The following is a 23,853-nucleotide window of genomic DNA, read 5'->3' on the forward strand; positions in this document are numbered from 1 at the left end:
TTGAGAATTGTTGTCTTTTACTGCTTATGATAATTCATAATCAGAAAGAACTGAAATGACATTCATTACAAGATTAGTTCAAATATTTCAAATGTACCTGCAGACTAATTATCTAGTCATGTATTTCGTCAAAATACTGTGTAAAAATCTTGTCTCTTCTCATTCTCGTAAACTCAATCTCATGTCTCGTCTCGTCTCCTGAGCTACCTGTCTTGTCACACCCCTAGTAAATGTCCTATCTGATTAGATGAACTTATAGGCTGAAATTTTAATTTCAGTACATGCATCACTATGTATTTTACTAGATACTGTAATTGACTGTAAAGTATTATGTAAATGAGAATTAGATCATGTTGTTCTAAGTGGTTTGATGTTAGGTGGTTCAGATGTTATTAATAAAGCCCAGGACTAGTATGATAATCTGTGTTCTAACAAAGAATAAACAAACTTTTTTTAAATAGACTTTCAAACTGCAGTATCACAGAAGAAGGTTATAAAGCTCTGGCTTCAGCTCTGAGATCAAACCCTTCACACCTGATAGAGCTGGATCTGAGTGGAAATAAACTAGGAAACTCGGGAATGAAGAAGATCTGTCGTCTGTTGAAAAATACACAATGCGGATTGACAAAACTGAAGTGTGTATATTCATTTATGTACTATTCTGCATGTTTGTTCATTTATTAAAGTTATTAAATTAGATTATCTAAAAAAAATGTGATTGAAAAAAGACCTGATGCCAAAATTTCAGTTTTACTACTTTTTAAATTTACACTATGACTATGTGGCTAATATTCTGCCTAACATCTCTTTTTGTGTTTAGTGAAGAAAATACATTTTGAAACAACATGGACAAAATCCAAAAATTATGGAATTTCATTTTTTTGGAGAACTATTTAATAAGATTAGGTTATTAAAGTTATTTAATTTAATTTGGTTTTGGTTGATGCATATATTGTATTTATATCTGAGGCCAGATATTTATATTTGTATTTATATTTTAATGCCAATTTAAAATAAAAAAATATTGCTATACTTTTTTGCACACACTATGGCAATAATTTGTTCATAATTTGTCTAATTTGTCAGAAGCCATTCATAAATCCCATTAGGGATAAAATAATCTGTTTCTCCACAAAGAATAGCAACAACTGTTTTTTTTTTTTTTTTCTTTTCTCTCTAGACTTTCAGACTGCAGTATCAGAGAAGAAGGTTATAAAGCTCTGGCTTCAGCTCTGAGATCAAACCCTTCACACCTGATAGAGCTGGATCTCACAGGAAATGATCCTGGACAATCAGGAGTGAAGGAGCTCAGTGATTTACTACAGGATGACTCCTGTAAATTAACCATCAGGTGATTAAAACCTTTAAATATTTAATAAGATTGTACTTTTAAAATAACCTGAAGCCATGCTGCAACAAAACAATAATCAGTTGATTTTCATGTCTTGTATTGATCCATTGTTTATTAATAACATCACATACTATGGAAGATTAAAATTGGCAAGATTATGTATTTGTGTTACATAAGCACTAAACTTGTATAAACAGCACTATCAGTTACTAAACTTCTGCGTTTATTAAAACGATAATGATTTTATATTTCCTTAAACAGTAAAACTTGTATATTTATTTCCACAATGCAATAAACATGAAGGCATCACATAATATTCCAGTAAACATTAGTTTAGTAGGGATTGCTGCTTATCTCCAATTTTAGTATTTTTAGTTCATTTTTCACACAAAAAATAATTTTGTTTACATGTACTAATAGCAAGTTCTCTTCCATCAATACAAACTGAAAAATATATTTGATATTTATAAAAAATTATACATTAAAGAAAAAAATTCTATATATGTTCTTATTTGATTGTCACAGAAAAAAACCTCTTTGCAGACTTATGTAAGCATTTGTTTATGGTTATAAAGCTAAAACTTAAAAGGAATGCTTTAGAAACAAATTCCAAATGGAACATCACACTAGAGTTGGGATCATTTGAATTTTAGAAATTTCAGTTCCGATTCTGCTTATCGATTAAAATTTTAATCAACTCCTAGTTTCAATTCCAAAAAGGTAAATAAATAAATTAAAATAATATTCACATTCTAGTCTTTTTCCAATATGTTATATTGCAGCTGAAAACCATGAACAAAAATCTAAAGGCTAAAGAACTCAGAGAAGGAATTTTTGCCTATGGTTTTAACAAAAATACCACAGCAAAAACAAGTAGCCCAACTAATTAAAATTTCAAGCATTATTAAAGACACACACAGCAATTAAATAAGAACAAATTAACACATTAGCAATAACACAAATAAATACAACCAAAAGATACAAATGTTTAAGATTTTCAGATATTCAGGTACAGAAACTGTAATCAAATGTAAGATATGAATTACAAAATCAGTTACAAAAAAAGTTATTCAGTCAGCTTGAATGGTTTAAAATCGCATTAAAATCCACAGAATTTAAATTTAAATTTAATTTGATTCCTGACCTGAATTGGAATTGATTTTTGGTTCACACTCATACATACTAGTGGGAATGATCAATATATTTTCTGTATTTGATTTATAACTCCACTCTTACCCATAAGCAGAATGGGAGCGGCAAAAGGTATAACATTATAACAAGATTATCTAATCTAAACTTGTTGTCGTCTTGCTGTAGGTTTTTGAAAAGTCCTGCTGCACAGGAAGCATGTGACTATCTCACTGAAGTTCTGGGTGAAAGTCCATTATTACGTACAGAACTGGATCTTAGTGAAGATAAATTAGGAGATCTGGATGGAGAGAATCTCTCTGCTCTTTTGATGGACTCTCATAACAAAGTGGAGAAAATCAAGTGAGTGAACATGATTTTATACTCTATAACTTCTGTTTATTCATTATAAAGGGCTGTCAGTCACATGTGTGAGCAGATATGAAGAGCTCTTGGTCTAATGTGCAATGAATATGTGCGGAATAATAAATAATGCTGTTTTGTGTTCAGGCTGAATAATTGTGAGCTGACAGAGGAAAGCTGTTCAGTTCTAGCTACTGTTCTCTCCTCCAAAACCATCCTGAAAGAGCTGAACCTGAACAACAGCTGTCTGCTGGACTCAGGAGTCAAACAGATCTTTGAGGGACTGAAGAAATCAACACTGAAGATACTCAAGTGAGTACAGTTCACCATAAACTGCTGTTCATTCAGACTGACATTTTTTTTTTCTCTTTTATGGAGAGGTGTTATTTTTTCCATTTCACTATTAAAAAAACAAACAACAACAACAACAACAAAAAACTGGCCAACCAATAAGATTCACACTTTGTTAACATGCCCACAGCAGTTGCTGATATATATAACTCACTGCCTTGGTGGCTCACCTACTCTTTTGCTAAGTGACATTGAATAGCAGGGGATGAATCTGGAACAGGGTTTGGAGACTGATATTGAGCAGCTCTAGTTTCGTTTGATAAGTTCCATTCAATAAAAAAAAATCTGAATAGGATTGGTTAAATAGGATGAATTGTTTGAAAACATGTAAATACTCTTTTTCACAGCCTAGGTGGAGTTTTTTGTTTGGGTCCCACTTTATATTAAGTGGCCTTAACTACTATGTACTTACATTTAAATTAATCATTTGATACAATGCACTTATTGTGTACATACATGTTTTTACATTGTACTTATATTTTAAAAACACCTGCATGTAATTGCATCTGTAATTAATTTCTGTAATTACATTTATAATTACATTGTTGACCCATCCCTTACCCTTAAACCTACCCATACCACCAAAGCTTTCCCTAACCTTACCCGTACCCAACCTCAATAGCAGCAAAAGTGTTTTGCAATTCAATATGAACAAATAAGTCCATTGTACTTATTTTTTGATGCAAGTACATAGTAGTTAAGGCCACTTAATATAAAGTGGGACCTTTGTTTGTTTACCAAATGTGCTTTCAAATGCAGAGATAAGGTGCATTTTTAGTCTTGTTCTGTTTCAAGTTCATTTTTTTCTTTAAGCTTCAAAATATGTGGAAGCCTTAACTGATGCAGATATTAAAAGCTGTCATGTGTGCTTACATGTTTACATGGAGACTGTAAACGATGCCTTTACATATAAACAACAAAAACACAAATTTGTGGAAATAGTGCCATCATGCGCATGCGTACTATGTGTTCACGCATGTGTATGATATTTTGATTATTGACTTCACAGTGATGAATTAATCTTAAATGCAATGTTAATTTAAATTAGTGTTTTTATTTTCTGTAGACTTTCAGACTGCAGTATCACAGAAGAAGGTTATAAAGCTCTGGCTTCAGCTCTGAGATCAAACCCTTCACACCTGATAGAGCTGGATCTCACAGGAAATGATCCTGGACAATCAGGAGTGAAGGAGCTTGATGATTTACTACAGGATCAGAAGTGTCAACTCAAGACACTGAGGTGAGTGTTCTTCAAATAATAACGTTCAAAAGTCCTAAAACCATTTTAGGTGGACAAGAATTAAACAGTCAAAAAACAATTATAAAAGCTTTGAAATGACTGAAGCTCTTTCACAATATTGTGAGCATAAATCACTATATAGCAGGTAATGTCAGCGTACTTCTACTTTGTCCAGGTTGTTACAAAGTCCTGATGCAGAAGAAAAAAAGACAAAAAGACATTTATAAAAGCTTTGAAATTACTAAAGCCCTTTTACCACATTGTGAGCATAAATCACTATATAGCATGTAATGTCAGCATACTTTTACTTGTCCAGGTTGTTACAAAGTCCTGATGCAGAAAAAGCCTGTAAATATCTGACTGAAGATCTTCACAATGAAAACCCATTACTCCTGAGAGAGCTGAATCTGAGTGGACATGAACTAGGAGACACACGAGTGAATCAGATCACTGCTCTACTGCAGGATAAACACTGTAAACTCAACACATTGATGTGAGTATTGTGTTCATATATTATTGTAGATTTAAAGCATCTTAAAAATATCTGGTGACAAAAACAAAATTTTCAGTAATCATGTTGATGTCAAGTACTATGTGTTTGTAATTTCTCCCTCTCCTGTTCATCATTTTAGGCTGCATGATTGTGGTCTAACAGAGAAAAGCTGTTCAGCTCTCGCTACAGTCCTGAGATCAAACTCCAGTCTGAAAGAGCTTGACATCAGCAACAATAATCTGCAGGATTCAGGAGTGAAGAAACTCCAGAACGGATTAGAAAATACAATATGTACTCTGGAGAAACTCAGGTGAGTTTAGTAAACCATTGATTGTTTTAATAACATTTCTTTTGTTCAAAGCTAAAGGAGTCCTGAACTGAGAAATACAATTTTTCTTGATCTTTTGACATGCAGTATAAGGGGTCAATGTACTATAAAAATATCCTGTACATTTTTTTATTACTCAAAATTTCCTCTGTCCAAAAAACAGCTATTATTAAAAACAAGCTCAGAAAAGGACTCATTTTAGATTGTCACATTACATAGTAAACCGCCTCTGCAGAAGATCAGTGCCTACTTGTATATCATTGCCTCTTTAGCCCTGCCCACCGATTTTGTGCATGTCATATAGTAGTAAATACAAGACTGAAGCAAATACAGGATTACTCCAGCAACAAAACTATTCGGTTGTTAAGTCTGACGTCACGCGGCAGCGCTTCCGGGTCCAAACGCTCTATCTCATACCACAAGAAAACAACAAATGGTGCTAATATACACACACGATGTGGTGTAATACTTCCAAAAAAATGTAATCTCAATCTTTATCTCCATACCAAAATCCCAGATGGCCAGACAGTGATTAATCTTTTATAAATCGTTAAAATATTAATGTCTGTGATGCTGTGAGCATGGAGACTGTTGTGTAGACTGTAAGTATTTTAAATTTTTAACTTTAAAATGTTAAATGTTTATTATGAAAAAATAGCGCTCATAAACTTCTGTGGAGATGCCATTCTCAAGTGAAACGAGTCGAGGCTTGGACCCAGTAACGGCGTTCCTTACGTCACGACTTAACAAGTGGATAGAGACAACTCTGAGGATTACAAGATGTTTTGAAGTACCAAGTTGTGGAAAAACACAGTCTTTGCATTGCCTTCATCCTGATCCTAACATTAAGAGTTCCAATGAGATCATGTTAGTAAGACACTGCTTGTTTGTTAGCTTAATTTTCCTTCAGATTAGTTTTTAAACAACACACAGTTTGATGCCGGCTTTTCGGAGAGAAAATAATAAATTATTGCAGTGCCGAGTATATTGGATCCGAGAGTAGTGTTGCAACATACAAGTGTGAATAACAATGTTTGTGTCACTATTGCTTTGTCTGTTACAGAAGGTTTGATATGTAATGTGTATTTTTGTAGCACCGCAGTCAACCTCTGCAGTCAAACATTATACAATAAAAAAAAAAAACGCAACTTATGACCCCTTTAAAATAAAACTGTAGTAAACTCTTTTTGCTGCTATTTTTTGTAAAATAAATTTTATTAGAATTTACAATTTTCTTTTTTCTCTAGACTTTCAGACTGCAGTATCACAGAAGAAGGTTATAAAGCTCTGGCTTCAGCTCTGAGATCAAACCCTTCACACCTGATAGAGCTGGATCTCACAGGAAATGATCCTGGACAATCAGGAGTGAAGGAGCTTGATGATTTACTACAGGATACAAAGTGTCAACTCAAGACACTGAGGTGAGACGTGATGAAATAATAATACACTGACAAACAAAAACATAAACTCAACACTTTTGTTTTTTCCCTCATTTTTCATGAGTTGGACTCAAAGATCTAAGACTTTTTCTATGTACACAGAAGGCCTATTTCTCTCAAATATTGTTCACAAATCTGTCTAAATCTGTGTTAGTGAGCACTTCTCCTTTGCTGAGACAATCCATCCACCTTACAGGTGTGGCATATCAAGATGCTGATTAGACAGCATGATTATTGCACAGGTGTGCCTTAGGCTGGCCACAATAAAAGGCCAGTCTAAAATGTGCAGTTTTATCACACAGCACAATGCCACAGATGTCAGCTTTCCTGTAGCTCAGTGGTTAGAGCATGGCACTAGCAAAGCTAGCATCTGCCAAATGCATAAATGTAAATGTAATGTAAATGTCACAAGTTTTGAGGTAGCGTGCAATTGGCAACAGGAATGTCCACCAGAGCTGTTGCCCGTGAATTGCATGTTAATTTCTCTACCATAAGCCATCTCCAAAGGCGTTTCAGAGAATTTCGCAGTACATCCAACCGGCCTTACAACTGCAGACCATGTGTAACCACACCAGCCCAGGACCTCCACATCCAGCATCTTCACCTCCAAGATCGTCTGAGACCAGCCACCCGGACAGCTGCTGCAACAATCGGTTTGCATAACGAAAGAATTTCTGCACAAACTGTCAGAAACAGTCTCAGGGAAGCTCATCCGCATGCTCGTCGTCTTCTTCGGGTCTCAACCTGACTGCAGTTCGTCATTGTAACTGACTAGCGATGGCATCTGGCACTTTGGAGAGGTGTTCTCTTCATGGATAAATCCCGGTTTTCACTGTACAGGGCAGATGACAGACAGCGTGTATGGCGTTGTGTGGGTGAGCGGTTTGCTGATGTCAACGTTGTGGGTCGAGTGGTCCATGGTGGCGGTGGGGTTATGGTATGGGCAGGTTTATCTTATGGACAACGAACAGAGGTGCATTTTTAGGCACACCTGTGCAATAATCATGCTGTCTAATCAGCATCTTGATATGCCACACCTGTGAGGTGGATGGATTGTCTCGGCAAAAAAGAAGTTCTCATTAACACAAATTTAGACTGATTTGTGAACAATATTTGAGAGAAATAGGCCTTTTGTGTACATAGAAAAAGTCTTAGATCTTTAAGTTCAGCTCATGAAAAATGGGGGCAAAAACAAAAGTGTTGCGTTTATAATTTTGTTCAATGTAAATGATATTCAGGCAATTTATTGATATAAACATTATTTCACTAATATAAAATGAACCATTTCATAAACATACATATGTTATTTTTTCTTAGATAAAGTTTTAAGAATTTATTTGAATCCTGCTTCATCTTCTTATCTGCAGGTTTTTGGGTCCTGCTGCAGATGAAGCCTGTCAGTTTGTGACTGGAATTGTGGGTAAAAACCTATTACTCCTGAGAGAGCTGAATCTGAGTGGACGTGAACTAGGAGACACACAAGTGAAGCAGATCGCTGCTCTACTGAAGGATAAACACTGTAAACTCAACACACTGACGTGAGTATTTCACATGGTTTTATACTTTTGATATTACATTAAAATTTATGTTACATTTTTAAAGTCTAATAAAAGACTGTCATTGCTCTTTTTAAAGTATTTGAGGATTGAGATTAGTTGATCTATCATATAAATTTATCTGTATTGTATTGTTACTGTATTGTAAATTGTGGCTGAAATAAATTGAAGAATGTTTCCTGTCTTTGTTTCTCTTCAGGCTGAATAATAACAGTATTACAGCAGAAGGTTGTGCTGCTCTGACTTCAGCGTTTAATTCAAACCTGATAGAGCTGGATCTGAGTGGAAATAAACTAGGAAACTCTGGAATGGAGAAGATCTGTCATCTGTTGAAAAATACACAATGCAGATTAGAGAAACTGAAGTGTGTATTTTCATTTATTTACTTTTCTGCATGTTTATTTAAATTTATTAAGGTTTATTTTTAATTAGATCAGTGGTTCCCAAACTGGGGTATGTGAGGTGACAGAGGGGTACGCGAACAAAATGCTGCGTTTTGTCATTCATTTAATTCTTCCCCACCTTAAAATAACATTAAAACCAAGCATATATTTCCTAACAGGCACAATGCCCTAAATACATGACATCCAATCAAAATACTACATCTTTTTTTGGTCAAAATTGACTGCATCCATTTCCAGATAAGAAGCGTGCATATGGGTGCATATAGGTTGCGTGCGGAGTCTGCTGCCTTAGCAAATCGCGCTACATTACTGCTGTTCTCGAAAATGTACCTGTAGATTTAGCACTTACTAGCATGAAGAACAAATAGCCTGGCACAAATGGTGCATAGAGATCAATTTAAGATTCAGACTCTGGATACAAAACATACCTATTGTTCTTGTTTTTAATGTTGATAATATTATGAGCAAGAAAGCAAAATTCACATGATTGAAAATGTGACATTGATTTTATACAACAGTTCAACAAATAAAAGGTTAATATTAAGTAGGGATGCACCGATACCGATACTAGTATGTACTCATGTACTCGTACTCGTAAAAATACCCCGATACCAAAGACCGATACCTCACGTGACGTAACTGACAGAATTTTCTGTGCACAGAGACACTGACAGCAACAGCAGAAACAATGTCAGCCTCAGAGGTGTGGAAATACTTAAAACCCACACATTGCAAACTGCATGCTTTTAATCACAATTCATTATCAATTAGTGAAGGCAGGATAGGCGGAATCGCGCTGAATAAAGCATTCACTCTCTTGCACGCGCGATCCTAGTTCTCTCAGACAGCGCGTGATCAGTCCCTATTGACCTCTATTGGAGATATGTGGTCATTGCACTTTCTTTCTTTAACTATAATCCCTGAAGTTTTTCCACAAACCTCTAGATGGTAGTATTCTATCCCTAACACATAGAGCAATGTCCAAATACAATTTAGATTTAATTGTTCATCATTAAAGTGATTTTTTTCATTAAAAATCTATTTTCATAAGCCAATTTATGACATGGTTAAGTAATTGTGCAGTAAATAGGTACAAAAATACAAAATATCCACAAAAACACAGCATAAATGCATAAATGTATATTTCCTTATGCAATCTCTCTGTAAAAGTTTGGGGTCAATCTGACCCAAAGGAACTAAATCGTCGGTACAATTAAGGGATCATCATTGCATGTTTCTCTATTGAACATTTTTTTAATTAATACATTATTAATGTTGTAAAGGTATTTATAAAGATAAAATGCATTGGAAAGTCAATTTAAGGGCAAATATTGTCCCTTAATAGAAAAGGTGCAGTCTAAGTGGAAGAGAGGGGGTACACAGAAGGATGGTAGATGCCTCAGGGGGTACTCCACTCTAAAATGTTTGGGAACCACGTAATTTGATTAACTGAAAAAAAAGACTAGATGCCAAAATTTCAGTTTTACTACTATTTAAATTTACACTATGACTATGTGGCTAATATTATACAGTATATTACCTAACATAAGATAATACATTAATTACATTAATATCTAAGGGAGATTTTTTCCAAAATGAAAAAAACATCATATTGGCATACGTTTTTGCACACACTATGGCAATAATTTGTTCATAATTTGTCTAATTGGTCAGAAGCCATTCATAAATCCAATTAGTGTTACAATAAAACAACAACTGTTTTTTTCTTTTTTTCTCTAGACTTTCAGACTGCAGTATCAGTGAAGAAGGTTATAAAGCTCTGGCTTCAGCTCTGAGATCAAACCCTTCACACCTGATAGAGCTGGATCTCACAGGAAATGATCCTGGACAATCAGGAGTGAAGGAGCTCAATGATTTACTACAGGATGAACGCTATACATTAAAGACCATCAGGTGATAAATTGGAGACAATTATCATAACTATGATTTTAACCAGATATTACACAACACTACACATTAAAGGGGTCATGAACTGTGTTTTTTTATTGTTTTATAATGTTTCCTGGGGTGCACTTATAATGTTATTGTGCTTTTTACATCCAAAATTGTCATAATTTATAAATAAAAAGCATTTTTCCTGCCCTGATTTTAGCCCTCTGGTTTGAACACTCTGTTCTAAGGGGCATGTCTGCTGTGAGACTTCAGTGTAAACGCCCACTGCTCTGATTGGCTGACATCTTTCCATTTGAAATAGCCAAGTATTACTCTCTTTTAGCGCGTTTTTACTATTACAGCTCTCATGGTTATCTAATCGTGAAAAGTGTTGTATTACATTAGATCTATGGCATTATATTTAGATCATGGCATGAAAGGTTGCAGTGATGAACACTGTGTAGCCGATCACAGACATGTTGTTGAGCTCATGAAAGCAGTGATCTCGTCATTGCAACTCAATTTCTGCACACTAACAAATGCTTTCATCTTCACTAACAGTGCAAACACGATATAACTAAAAGATTCGTTAAATAAAAAGGGAGTTTTGCACGTCAGTCACTGATAAACTCGCACTGTTTGATTGACAGCTTCAGCGCGCACTGCTTCAACTATTGCAAAGGGAGCTTTCTTTGAGCTTTCTTTATATAATTTAATCACCGTTAAATAACAGATTATTTTCATCCTATTGTGAGAAACAACGCAAGTTGACATTTAGTCACTGGTTTGATTTACTGACACACAGACAAAGAACATCTGACTGTACATGAATCATTACATATCAGAGCAGGCATTAGATTTAACAGTTACTTACATGTTACATTACTGTCGAGTCCAGGCACTGCACAATATTTTGTAATCCTCAACGGCATGTTTATTGCTTGGTAGCTCGATCTGGTTTAGCACCATGTAGGCCTATTGGTGCGTTCAAGTCATGTCGGAAAAATCGTATACAAGCTGAACGCACATGAACGCCACCACAATGTCGTAAATACGAGTGGGAAGCTCTGGATTTTCTTAAAGCTCCGATCTGTATGAGTTGGGGGCGTGTCAGTGAGAAACATGGCGAAATACCACAATACTTAGGTATTTAGCAGTGACATTGTCAGGCTTTTCTATTTACAACGAAGTAAGCTGATTCCCAGCAAAAAATACGATAGCATCATAATATAAAAATGTAGAATATGTAACAATAAAGTTTACAATGGCTTCATAAATTAATTAAAAACATAAAAAAGCAATGCACATTCTTTGCTCTACATTTTCAAAAAGTAGAAGTATTGTTATTTTGTGTAATTAATTTAGAGAAGGCACACCGCCATCATACTCCGATGAAAGTGACTTGAACGCACCTACCGTCGTACACATGACTTCCCACCTCGTAAATACGAACTTCCCAGGAGGACTTGAACGCACCATATGTTACATAGGCTACCTATTCTATTGCATGTCATGTGCGAATCGGTGGGCGGGGCTAAACAGGCAGTGATGAAGTAGGCGTTGATGTTCTTCTGCGGAGGCAGTGCTTGCTGCCCTTTGACATCATAGATCCCCACTTTGTAAATCCTGTCGCTTGCTGGGTCTGGTGTCAATTAAAGCTTTTATTGGACTAACAATGAAAGTTCTCAGCTCTGAAACTTACAGGATATTCTTATAGTATAATGACCTCTTATATGTCAAATTCATCACCCCTTTAATACTTCAATGGACTAGACGTGCAAAATATATTGGTGGCTGAGATATTATTGGCTGATCATTGGGGAAATTCTGTTATTATTATAGCACTGATAATAGAATTTCCACTATTATTTTTATTAATAAATAGTTTGGTTATATTTGTGTTCAACATATAATATCTGATAATGATTCAGCGTATTTGTCAGGCGGTGTCATGTGTGTTTGGACAAATTATCATATCACATTATCATTTTCTGTTAGTATTAGTTTTGGGCATGTTTTAATTTTGATCAGCTACTGTAATTAAAGATGTACTGTTTTATGTGTAAAAAAGTAATAAGTGAAAACAATGAAAACACATTTCTGTATTTTCTCTTACTGGTGTTTGCTTATACATGAAAATGGCTTATTGTTTGTTTGCATTCTGTATATTGTTTTATGGTTATTACATGCTGTAAATTTCATAGTTCATAGTTAATCATTCTACATTCTACTCTGTTAGTGACTCATTCAGGATGACGCTGCAAATGGCATAAAATTGGAATATTATCTGATTTTTAATTCTACTTTCTGTAGGTTTCTGAAAAGTCCTGCTGCACAGGAAGCATGTGACTATCTCACTAAAGTTCTGGGTGAAAGTCCATTATTACGTACAGAACTGGATCTGAGTGAAGATATATTAGGAGATCTGGATGTAGAGAAGCTCTCTGCTCTTTTGATGGACTCTCATAGTAAAGTGGAGAAATTCAAGTGCGTCAACATTATTTATACATTATAACTTCTATGTTTATTCATTATAAAAGACTGTCAGTCACATGTGTGAACAGATATGAAGAGCTGTTGGTCTAATGTGTGTTTAATATGTGCTGAATAATAAATAATGCTGTTTTTGTGTTCAGGCTGAATAATTGTGAGCTGACAGAGAAAAGCTGTTCAGTTCTAGCTACTGTTCTCTCCTCCAAAACCATCCTGAAAGAGCTGAACCTGAACAACAGCCGTCTGCTGGACTCAGGAGTCAAACAGATCTGTGAGGGACTGAAGAATCCTGTGTGTCAGCTGAAGATACTCAAGTGAGTACAGTTCACCATCAGATACACTCAACACCACAACACTCACTTATCAGTTGTATGTATTCGAGTCCACTCGAGTCCACTCCACTCACATTTAGAAGTGGGGGAAAATCAAAGAATAATTTTTTTAATTTTATTTTGTAGTTATTTTTTATTTTTTTGTAATAAAATTGGAACAAATAAATAGCAAACAATGGCACAATACAATAGAATGAAAAGACAAATGAAATAAATAAATTTTTCAGGTGGGTCATACAACAGAAATTAAATAATCAAATGAAAAATAACACTGGATAGTCTTCATTGTAATATTTAAATACAGAATAATGCTCTCAATTAAAGTTACAAAAGTTACTGAATCAAGAGCAGTGAGGGATTTTCTCTTTGTCTTTTGTTCTTTAATTAAAATGATAGCTGCAGGTTTATTATGCTGCTGTCACTTAAGAGCGAACATACGAATACAATATACTGTTACACAAAATGCCTTTTCTTTCTCAACTATTTACAGTTCAAAACTGAGTGTGTTTACAGCAGTGTTCATTTTAGTTCTAGTGTTCATTCTAAGTGTTTATGTTTTCTAGTCTTTCAGACTGCAGTATCAGTGAAGAAGGTTATAAAGCTCTGGCTTCAGCTCTGAGATCAAACCCTTCACACCTGATAGAGCTGGATCTCACAGGAAATGATCCTGGACAATCAGGAGTGAAGGAGCTTGATGATTTACTACAGGATCAGAAATGTAAACTCAAGACCCTGAGGTGAGAGTTGATGAAATAACACAAAATAAATATGCTAAATATCCATAAACAATATTCTTTCATTAATACAATAAGCTCCACAAGTTTTGCAGTGGGGGTTACTGAGTTTTGTTAGGTACAGTTGTACTGATGGTATTTAGTAGTATGGTATTAAATGTTTCTGACACTGTAGTTTAATGCCATCAAGCCCAGGTTCACTGTATCTCTGTATTTCTCTACAGCAGTTCTGTGAGTCTCCAGATGTTCACAAACATGCAGTTTCATAAGACAGTTTTCTCTGTGCTGACGTTTCTCACATATTGCTTAAAGCCATAAAGACATTTATATTTCATCTTCTCTTCTGCAGGTTTTTGAGTTCTGCTGCAGAGGAAGCCTGTAAATATCTGACTGAAGATCTTCACATTAAAAACCCGTTACTCCTGAGAGAGCTGAATCTGAGTAAACATGAACTAGGAGACACACGAGTGAATCAGATCGCTGCTCTACTGCAGGATAAACACTGTAAACTCAACGCACTGATGTGAGTATTTTGTTTTCTTAACAAAATGTTACATTAAATTGAACCCTTTCATTCATGAATTATTAATCACAAAGTAATATTTTTTTTTTAATGTTTGTTTTTACTTTTAAACAAGTGAAAAATCATGCCAATAACTTTTTTTTCCCAATACATTTTATTTTGAGGGAATTGCATCTGTCCACTGTAGTGGATGCCATGCATCAACCATATAAAATGTGATTCAATAGAACTAATGCGTGATCTGAAAAAAAAAAAAACATTTTAAAACATGCATATTTTTAAAACATTTACTGAGAGCAAATGTATGAATACAAATAAGAAGACTTCAGATTCAAAAGCCTCTAAGTTGCCTGACATTTTTCTTTGAAGTTAACATTTTTTATCAGACACATATGTATGGGTTTCTATATAAGTACCAGTACTTCTGACTGGGATGAGGCTGGGATTTAGCGGGCTTGTCAAGTCAAGTCATCTTCATTTATGTAGCGCTTTTCACAATACATATTGTTTCAAAGCAGCTTCACAGTGATAATTGGAAAATGAATCGACAGAGATTGTTTTGGATTTACAGCAGTGATAAGAAAAAAAAAAATATGGTCCCACTTTATATTAAGTGGCCTTAACTACTATGTACTTACATCAAAAAATAAGTACAGTACAATGTACTTATTGGGTTCAGATTGAATTGCAAAACACTTTTGCAGCTATTGAGGTGGGATACGGGTAAGGTTAGGGAAAGCTTTGGTGGTATGGGTAGGTTTAAGGGTAAGGGATGGGTCAACAATGTAATTATAAATGTATGTTACATATGTTTTTGTAGGAGCATGAAATAATTTAGTGGGAGGGGCTGGGACTGAAAAATCTGTCCTGAGCCGGCGTCTAGTTGGGAGTTGTGAAACATGTTTGTTTTTAAAAAAAAAAAAAAAAAAAGCTGCAACACAATTTAGTGCCTGTTTCGGGACTGTAACGAAGGCAGGACTCAGAGTAAGATCCACATGCTAAGCTTTATTAAATGTTGAGCGTGGTCGTACAGGCATGGTCAAACGGGGCGAACAGGAACATCAGAGACAGGCAGAATCGTAGTCAGAGAACAGGCAGAGGTCAAAAGGCAGGCAGCTATCAATCAACGAACAGTAGAACCAGACAGGGATCAGAAACAGGAACCGTAACAGACAGGATAAACAGGATGAACGCTTGGAAATGTTACACAGGGAAAACAAGACCTAGCAGTGAGGTGATGTGTGTAAGAGTCTTTTATAGTCCTGGTAATGAGCTGCAGCTGGGTGTGGTGATTAGTGTGAAGTGTGTGCAGGTGAGTGGCAGAGAGGATGATGGGAGATGTAGTCCGGGAACTGACAGGAACAGACGGTGATCATGACATAACGCCCCCCTCCCGGAAGGCGCATCCTCGCGGCGTAAAAGGAACAGCTAGGGAGGGAGGGTGGGTGCATTGGAGACCTGCATGCAGACAGGAACGGGGTCCCCAATGCAGGTCCAGGAGCCTCGGGCAGCCACGGCAGGTCAGGTGGCTCAGGCGGCCACGGCGGGTCAGGTGGCTCAGGCGGCCACGGCAGGTCAGGTGGCTCGGGCGGCCACGGCGGGTCAGGTGGCTCGGGCGGCCACGGCGGGTCAGGTGGCTCGGGCGGCCACGGCGGGTCAGGAGCCAAGGGCGGCCACGGCGGGTCAGGAGGCTTGGGCAGCCACTGCGGGACAGAGTCCAAAGATGTCCATGGTGGGTCAGAGTCCATTAGTGACCACAACAAGTTGCAAACCAAAGGTGGCCGGGCATGGTCCCCACCTACAAGCTCCCCACCCTTGGGTATACTGCACCCCCCCAAAAAGTTCTTGGGGATTTCAGCAGGGTCCTTAGTAGGTTCGTGGACAGAAGGCCTGGGTGGCGCCAGCAAGGCAAAACGCTTGGGCGGCGGCAGCGGCAGGGCAGGCGGCGGCGGCAGGGCTGGCCAAGGGTGCTCAGTGGCCATATCAAGGAGAGCGGACAGCTCCGTGATGGCAGCAGGCTCAGGCTGGGGCTGCTCGGGCTGCTCTGAGACGACAGCGAGCTGCTCGGCCTGCTCTGGGACGACAGCGGGCTGCTCGGGCTGCTCTGGGACGACAGCGGGCTGCTCGGGCTGCTCTGGGACGACAGCGGGCTGCTCGGGCTGGCAGACTGCTCCAAAGTCAATAGGGCTCGAGTTCCTCAATGCACGCATGACAGCCAAAACATAAAAAGTGAGCACAGCCCTCTGGGCCAGGACAGGACAGACCAGGAGAGCAGGCTGCGCTGGAGCGGACTCACTGGCTGGATTGGGCTCTGGAGCGGGCTCACTGGCTAGAGCGGACTCACTGGCTGGAGCGGGTTCTGGAGCGGACTCAATGGCTGGGACGACCCCTTCTATTCCAGACACTGAAGGGGCGGCCATCTTGCCCGTGGGCACTGGCGAAACGGCCATCTCGTCCTTCGCATCCAGAGAGTTTGAGTGCGTAGCAACCGGCGGACTCGGACTTGAGTGCGTTGAAACAGACGAGCTTGAGTGCGTTGAAACAGACGAGCTTGAGTGCGTTGAAACAGACGAGCTTGAGTGCGACGCGGCCGGCGGGCTTGAGTGCGACGCGGCCGGCTGACTTGAGAGCGAAGCGGCTGGTGTATGCTTGGGAATACCAGCCGCTCGTGCTGAAATCAGTGGAGGATCGTTCACACTGGACAACAATCCTCTCCGCTGTCGAACGGATCTAGAGACGTGACGGGACTCTGGGCGATCAGCGGAGACGTGACGTTGCTCTGGGCGATCAGCGGAGACGTGACGTTGCTCTGGGCGATCAGCGGAGGCGTGACGTTGCTCTGGGCGATCAGCGAAGACGTGACTTGGCTCTGGGAGATCAGTGAAGACGTGATGTGAAGTCGTAGTGCCCGCCATTTTGTGAGTGTTCTCTGATGCTGATGCGGCGGCCATTACGTGGTTTACTACGGTGTCGCATTTCCCCGCGACACCCACAGTAAAACGTGAACCAACGGTAAGCAGGGCAAAGTCCAAGAATTCCATAAACGTCCCTCGGGGACCATTGGCGATTAAATAACCCTTAAGAGGTTCATTTAGTCCATAAGCAAAAAAGTCAATGAGGGCACAGTCCGGTAAATCAGAAAAATGGGCAATGTCCAGGAATTTCTGGATATGAACCTCCAGGGTGCAGTTACCTTGACAAAGGCTGACCAGATGTGTTGCGGGATCCATGCTGGGACTAGGACGCCCAACAAAGCTGCTGGATCTTGATGTGGCTAGGTCTTCTGTAACGAAGGCAGGACTCAGAGTAAGATCCACATGCAAAGCTTTATTAAATGTTGAGCGTGGTCGTACAGGCATGGTCAAACGGGGCGAACAGGAACATCAGAGACAGGCAGAATCGTAGTCAGAGAACAGGCAGAGGTCAAAAGGCAGGCAGCTATCAATCAACGAACAGTAGAACCAGACAGGGATCAGAAACAGGAACCGTAACAGACAGGATAAACAGGATGAACGCTTGGAAATGTTACACAGGGAAAACAAGACCTAGCAGTGAGGTGATGTGTGTAAGAGTCTTTTATAGTCCTGGTAATGAGCTGCAGCTGGGTGTGGTGATTAGTGATTAGTGTGAAGTGTGTGCAGGCGAGTGGCAGAGAGGATGATGGGAGATGTAGTCCGGGAACTGACAGGAACAGACGGTGATCATGACAGGGACAAAGCAAATTGTGATGTACCAATTGTTTGGCCACTGATCTTTATCAGCTGGTATTGATCTTAATCCCACCCTGTTTTGATTGACAGGATATAATCAGCCCTGATCATCAGCTGTTTTTAAACAGCCGATAGCATGGAAAATCGCTTTTATAGCTAATACCAATTTTTATTTATTTTTTTTGTTAATTTGTGATTAATCGCAGCTTAATCACACATATTGATGCATAGATCTGTAATCAAACAGAAAACGCATGCTGCATTAATTGCACGTTAATAAAATTAGTGTCATTAAAATGAATTTGCGTTAATGCATTCATTTTGACATTTAAACTTTTTTGCATCTTGAAAGAAAGAATTTCCTAACTTATTGACATTGTTGAAATGGAAAGTGCTGATTTATTACAATTATTACAATTATTTATTACAATTATTACTGAGAATTACAATTATTTAAAAATCTTAGTTTGATCATCATAGATCTGATTCACAGTTTTTTCTCTTTGTGTCTTCAGTCTGTGTGGATGCAGGATTACAGAGAATCAGTGTTACACCCTGACTTCAGCTCTATTTCCAAACCTTTCACACCTGAGAGAGCTGGACCTCAGTGGGAATCAAATAAAACATACAGGAGCAAAGAACATATCTGATGTACTGAAAGATTCATGCTGTCAGCTGGAGAGATTGAGGTGAGGAGCATTCATATACAAGAATCAAAATACTTAAAATTACTTGAACACTTTATACTTGTCCTCTCATTTTTTGTGAAAAAATATTCTCTTTAGTATTTAGTGATCTGGTGAAATAAATGACAGGGCTGTACTTTATTTTAACATACAAAAATTGCTTATAATTGATAATGAAAATAATAAATTTGATCATTGATTAGTCACGTCTGCTCACTGTGCACAAAAATCATCCGCCTGTCACATCACTATAGTACCTATTGTGCTGGTTTAGACCCTACTTTGAAGAAGGAGCTAATATAGTTACCCCAAAAGGAGTTCCTTTAACTAAAATTATTCCTAGTTCCTGCAATGCAAACACACCAAAAAGCAAGTACTTCTGCCAATACACCTTTTTTCCTGAATGCAGAAGTCACGCCTGAATTGTAACTTGTAAGGATGGTAAACCCTTCAGGGGGTACTCCACTCTAAAAAAAAATTGGGAACCACTGGCTTACATATTATTAGAATATTGGCTGTTTATTAGTGCTTATACAGCGCATATCCATTCATTGATATTATTCTGCATAACCTTATTCCACATCCCTTAATCCTACCCAATACCTAATTAGCAGTAAATTAGGAGTTTAACAAAAGTTATAGTTAATAGCAAATGTGTTCCCCATTCTAAAGTATTGTCACAGTGTGTGACCATAGGAGGAAGAAGGCAGGAGAGCAGGTTTCCAATAGAACTCAAAGGTTTAATGATAACTCAAAAGCAGGCAAACACATCCAAAACAACAGTGACTGGACAACTGAGGGAGGTGAGTGGTGTGCTTAAAAGTCCTGTGTGATGAGGTGCTGACAGGGAACAGGTGTGTGTGATCAGCTGATGGTGGAGTGAGTGCAGGTGAGGGCCAGGGAGGATGATGGGAGATGGAGTCCAGAACAGACAGAGACTGTGACAAGTATTTCCAGAGCATCTAATTGGAAATTTGTAATGGCAGTGTTCATTGGTTACGCAGAAAAAAGGTCGGTAACGCTTTGTTTTAGGGTCTTTTAACTAGTTGCTTATTAGCATGCATATTCATTCTAGAATTTTAGCTGTTTATTAGTACTTATTAAGCACATATTAATGCCTTATTCTGCATAACCTTATTCTACATTCTTAATCCTACCCAATACCTAAACCTAACAACTAACTTACTAACTATTAATAAGAAGTAAATTAGTAGTTTATTGAGGGAAAAGTTGTAGTTAATAGTGAATATGTGTTCCCTATACTAAACTGTTACCAAAAGGTCTATTGTTTATAGGAACTATGAAAACATTCCTCCAGTACAAAAGCCCCTAGTAATACTCAATAATCACTGAATGTTGTCATCAAGTTCTTTGTGTAAAATCCAATAAAATCAAGAATCTGTGATTCATAAATTCTCTTGAACTTTTATTTAACTGACAACTATACAAAGAAAAGTTTTCCAAAAGGTTTCAGTCTTTGCAAGAAAACATGGGTCATTGCTCACCACTTTGTGCCAAATTTCATGAGAAAATTGTCGTACTATTAAAAAATTACATTTCTGAATGTAAGATTGCAAAGAATTTATTAAGGATGCCAAATGAAAAATGGAATTTCAGTTTTGGCCAAAATAGTTATTTTCGGTTTCAGGTCGAAATAATTTTGGAGGGCCAAAATCAGTCACCAAAACAGAGGTTTAATTAGCACTTCTCTGATGTCATGTTTTGACTGTTCAGCATCTATTTCATGCACACAGCATGGATAAGCTACAACAGCTAAACATGGCAGCTGTTGGGATGCTAGCTCTGGACTAACCATATTAATTTCTCGATTTTAATCTGCAATGAAACTGTTTCTTAAATCTAAAGATCTTTTAGTCTGTGCTGTTTTCTATTATTGTGTAAACAAAACTTGGGCGTCGAAACCCGGGATGTCCAAACTCAGTCCTGGAGGGCCATTGTCCTGCAGAGTTTAGCTCCAACTTGCCTCAACTTGCCTCAACACACCTGCCTGGAAGTTTCTAGTATGCCTAGTAAAACCTTGATTAGCTGGTTCAGGTGTGTTTTATTGGGGTTGGAGCTAAACTTTGCAGGACAGTGGCCCTCCAGGAGCAGGATTGGACAGCCCCTTTCTTAGATAGTTAAAAAGACAGTGGAAGTGTGCGCTGTGGTCAGATGAGTTCATATTTCCATTTGTTTTTTGGAAAATAGGCATAGAGTTCTCAGTCCCAAAGACAAAAGGGACCATTCAGACTGTCATCAGCGACAAGTGCAAAAGCAAACATCTGTCTTGGTATAGAAGAACATCTGTACAAAAGGCATGGGTGGCTTGCGTATGTGTGAAGTCAATGTCCATTGATGTGGAGGCGTATATTGGAATTGTACAGAGACATATACTGCCATCTAGACATTTGCCCAAAGCTGAATGCCATGTTCGGAAAGGAAATGACTGTAGTGTACTACAGAGCCCCTAAAGGGAATAAATATGAGAGGGGAGGAAAAAATATATTTAATTGCTTTCTCTCGCAATTATATTGTTGGAAAATTATACTGTATATATTTATCAGGTATCAGGGAGCCATTATTAATATGTAGGGTATTGAAGTCACTTTTATATGTGAGCTCGCTTTTTATTTTCACTTTAGAGATTCGCCATGACGTACCATGTGTATAGTAGGGAGTGGCAGTACTTGCCACACATTTTACAAGATTAGATATTTGTCAGTAGTGCTCAGGATCTGCAAACCCTTCACCATTGTCCTATCAGCCATCTCTCCTTACTCTCTCTGAAGTGAAATCTGGGGCTGTGTTCATAAAACATCTTAAAGCTAAAAGTAGCTCCTATCTTGCCAATTTAGGAGAAACTCTTAAAAATAATGGATGTGTCAGCCCTAAATTTTAGGACTCCTACATTTTTGCTCTAAGAGTATTTCACAAAGCATTTTAACACTAGAATTAGCTCTTAAATCTGTGAAAAGTTAGGAGTAGCGATGAGGACTGAGTCACTAAGACCACATCAGAAACCACTAAAATGGCTGTTGCCAGCAATCGGCCTCATCAGTTCACCTAAAATTAGGACTAAAATTAGCTTAAATGAAATAATTAATTTATAGGGAATTATAAAGAGTCATTTAGCTTACGAACAAGCAACCGAATCATCCAGCGTTCATCTGCTCAGGCCGTAATAAGCTCTGTAGCGGATATGAATATCCACTATTGTAAAAACACTGATTAGAGCGTGGTAACTTTAAGATCGACAAGAGACTTTATTTATTCTAACACAAACTAATCTAATACGCATTGCAGTAAGAAAGGAAATGAGAGAGAAAGAGTTTTAAGAGAGAGAATGATATGATGAACAGGATTTCTAGCACAATATGCACTTAAAAAGACCTGACCTGAACAAACCATGAATCATTAATTTAATGCACCAGTTCAGCTTTAGAATCTGGAGGTACTTGCTTGAGTTGACTTTAAATGTGAATCTCCTTGTCTGCGTGGAGAGAAGGGTTTTCTGAGAGGATGATTTGTTGCAGGGTCTTTCAGGTCCGGATTGTGTTTGTGAAAATTAAGTAAAAGAAAAGAAAAGTGAGTGAAAGTTGGATGGCTTGAATAAGCTGCTTGTCTGTTCTTCTTGTTACTCCATGGTTACTTTTTTTCTGCTTACTTCATCACTAGTTACTTTTTATTAGTCTTGGGATATGACTATTTAAACTTAGATGTTTGTCCCACCTCTGAGAGGAGATTTGGCCAATCAGATATCGTCCTGTTTCAAAAGGTGGCTTTTCTCTGCCCCAATCATACATAATTGTTACCTCCGGTCTCTGCTTTGGCAGAAAGTACTGTTTTAGACATAATTTCTATTAAATGGAATATACAAAAATACATTTTACACAGATTTCATTCAAGCCATGATTTAGAGGAGAGGAAGAGAATTAAAAAAAACATATCCGACACTAAATACTTTCATTCAACCATTCAAAAGTTAACACATTTACATGAATTGTGGGTGTTCTAAAGCATAACTGGTTACAGGTAGTATGTGTAGACATGATATAAAATGTATGCAGTTAAAAGAAGTTTGATAAGTCCATTTCAAATTGTTTGGAGCGATTTGATGCAGTTTTAGTTGTAGAACAGTCTTTATTGGTTTTTCTGTAAAGTTAGGTCACTCAGAGAAACAAAAGAGGCCTGCATTGTCTCTGTGTCTCTTTTGATCTGGAGATCAAAGACTATTTATCTTCTTGGTGACCATTTGGTTTGTCACAGATAACTTGAGTTTGTCACCTCTCCTTCTGTCAGGAAGCATAGGTGTCATAAAAGTACCAAGCAGGGTTTTTTGTAGATGGGCTGGAGCCGAAAATTAGATTTTCTGAGTTTGGGTTTCTGGAATTATGTTTTGAAAAAAATCATCTGAATGATTCATTTGTCTGGTTCGTCCATGGTTCCTACAAGACAGCGCAGCTCACTTATGGAAAATAATCCTCGCTCAGTCCAAAGTCCAAAACAGGGCCCATCTTTCCGACCTTCGAGGAAGTATTCCACAAAAAAGTGAACGCCAGTCCTGATTCACAAGGCATGAGCAGAACCACAGCCTTTTTTCAGCATAGTGTTCTCCCTATATATATCCAAGTCCACACATCAATCAACATGCTAGTTCCGCATCACACTTTTCTTCCGCATCATGTTATAAGCCTTTGTTCCCATATCAAATATACACAGAGTAAATATGACAAGACATGCATACAAAATACATTAAAATAAAAATTATGAAAAACAAAACAAAAAATCATTCATGTATTTAATAACATGCAAGAATCAGCCTCAGTTAA

The 23,853-nt window shown here is 37.8% G+C and overlaps 1 protein-coding gene across 12 annotated transcripts in view; it reads left to right on the forward strand.

Annotated features, from left to right (window-relative positions):
* Positions 1-23,853, forward strand: part of LOC125254758 — a 188,974-nt gene that overhangs the window by 70,803 nt on the left and 94,318 nt on the right. For 3 of the 12 annotated variants that reach the window (XM_048169552.1, XM_048169560.1, XM_048169562.1), the window contains 8 exons: positions 8,061-8,231; positions 8,449-8,613; positions 10,394-10,567; positions 12,860-13,033; positions 13,183-13,353; positions 13,935-14,108; positions 14,455-14,628; positions 18,854-19,027. In XM_048169552.1, coding sequence (XP_048025509.1) covers positions 8,061-8,231; positions 8,449-8,613; positions 10,394-10,567; positions 12,860-13,033; positions 13,183-13,353; positions 13,935-14,108; positions 14,455-14,628; positions 18,854-19,027 — 1,377 coding nt within the window. Of the gene's footprint in view, positions 1-461; positions 636-1,180; positions 1,352-2,668; positions 2,843-2,989; positions 3,155-4,259; positions 4,434-4,608; positions 4,634-4,749; positions 4,927-5,065; positions 5,237-6,501; positions 6,676-8,060; positions 8,232-8,448; positions 8,614-10,393; positions 10,568-12,859; positions 13,034-13,182; positions 13,354-13,934; positions 14,109-14,454; positions 14,629-18,853; positions 19,028-23,853 lie in introns of all 12 variants that reach the window. The other 9 variants (XM_048169555.1, XM_048169563.1, XM_048169553.1 and 6 more) reach the window with 6 other exon arrangements.

The sequence above is a fragment of the Megalobrama amblycephala genome, linkage group LG19 (assembly GCF_018812025.1).
Source record: "Megalobrama amblycephala isolate DHTTF-2021 linkage group LG19, ASM1881202v1, whole genome shotgun sequence".
NCBI lineage: Eukaryota > Metazoa > Chordata > Actinopteri > Cypriniformes > Xenocyprididae > Megalobrama > Megalobrama amblycephala.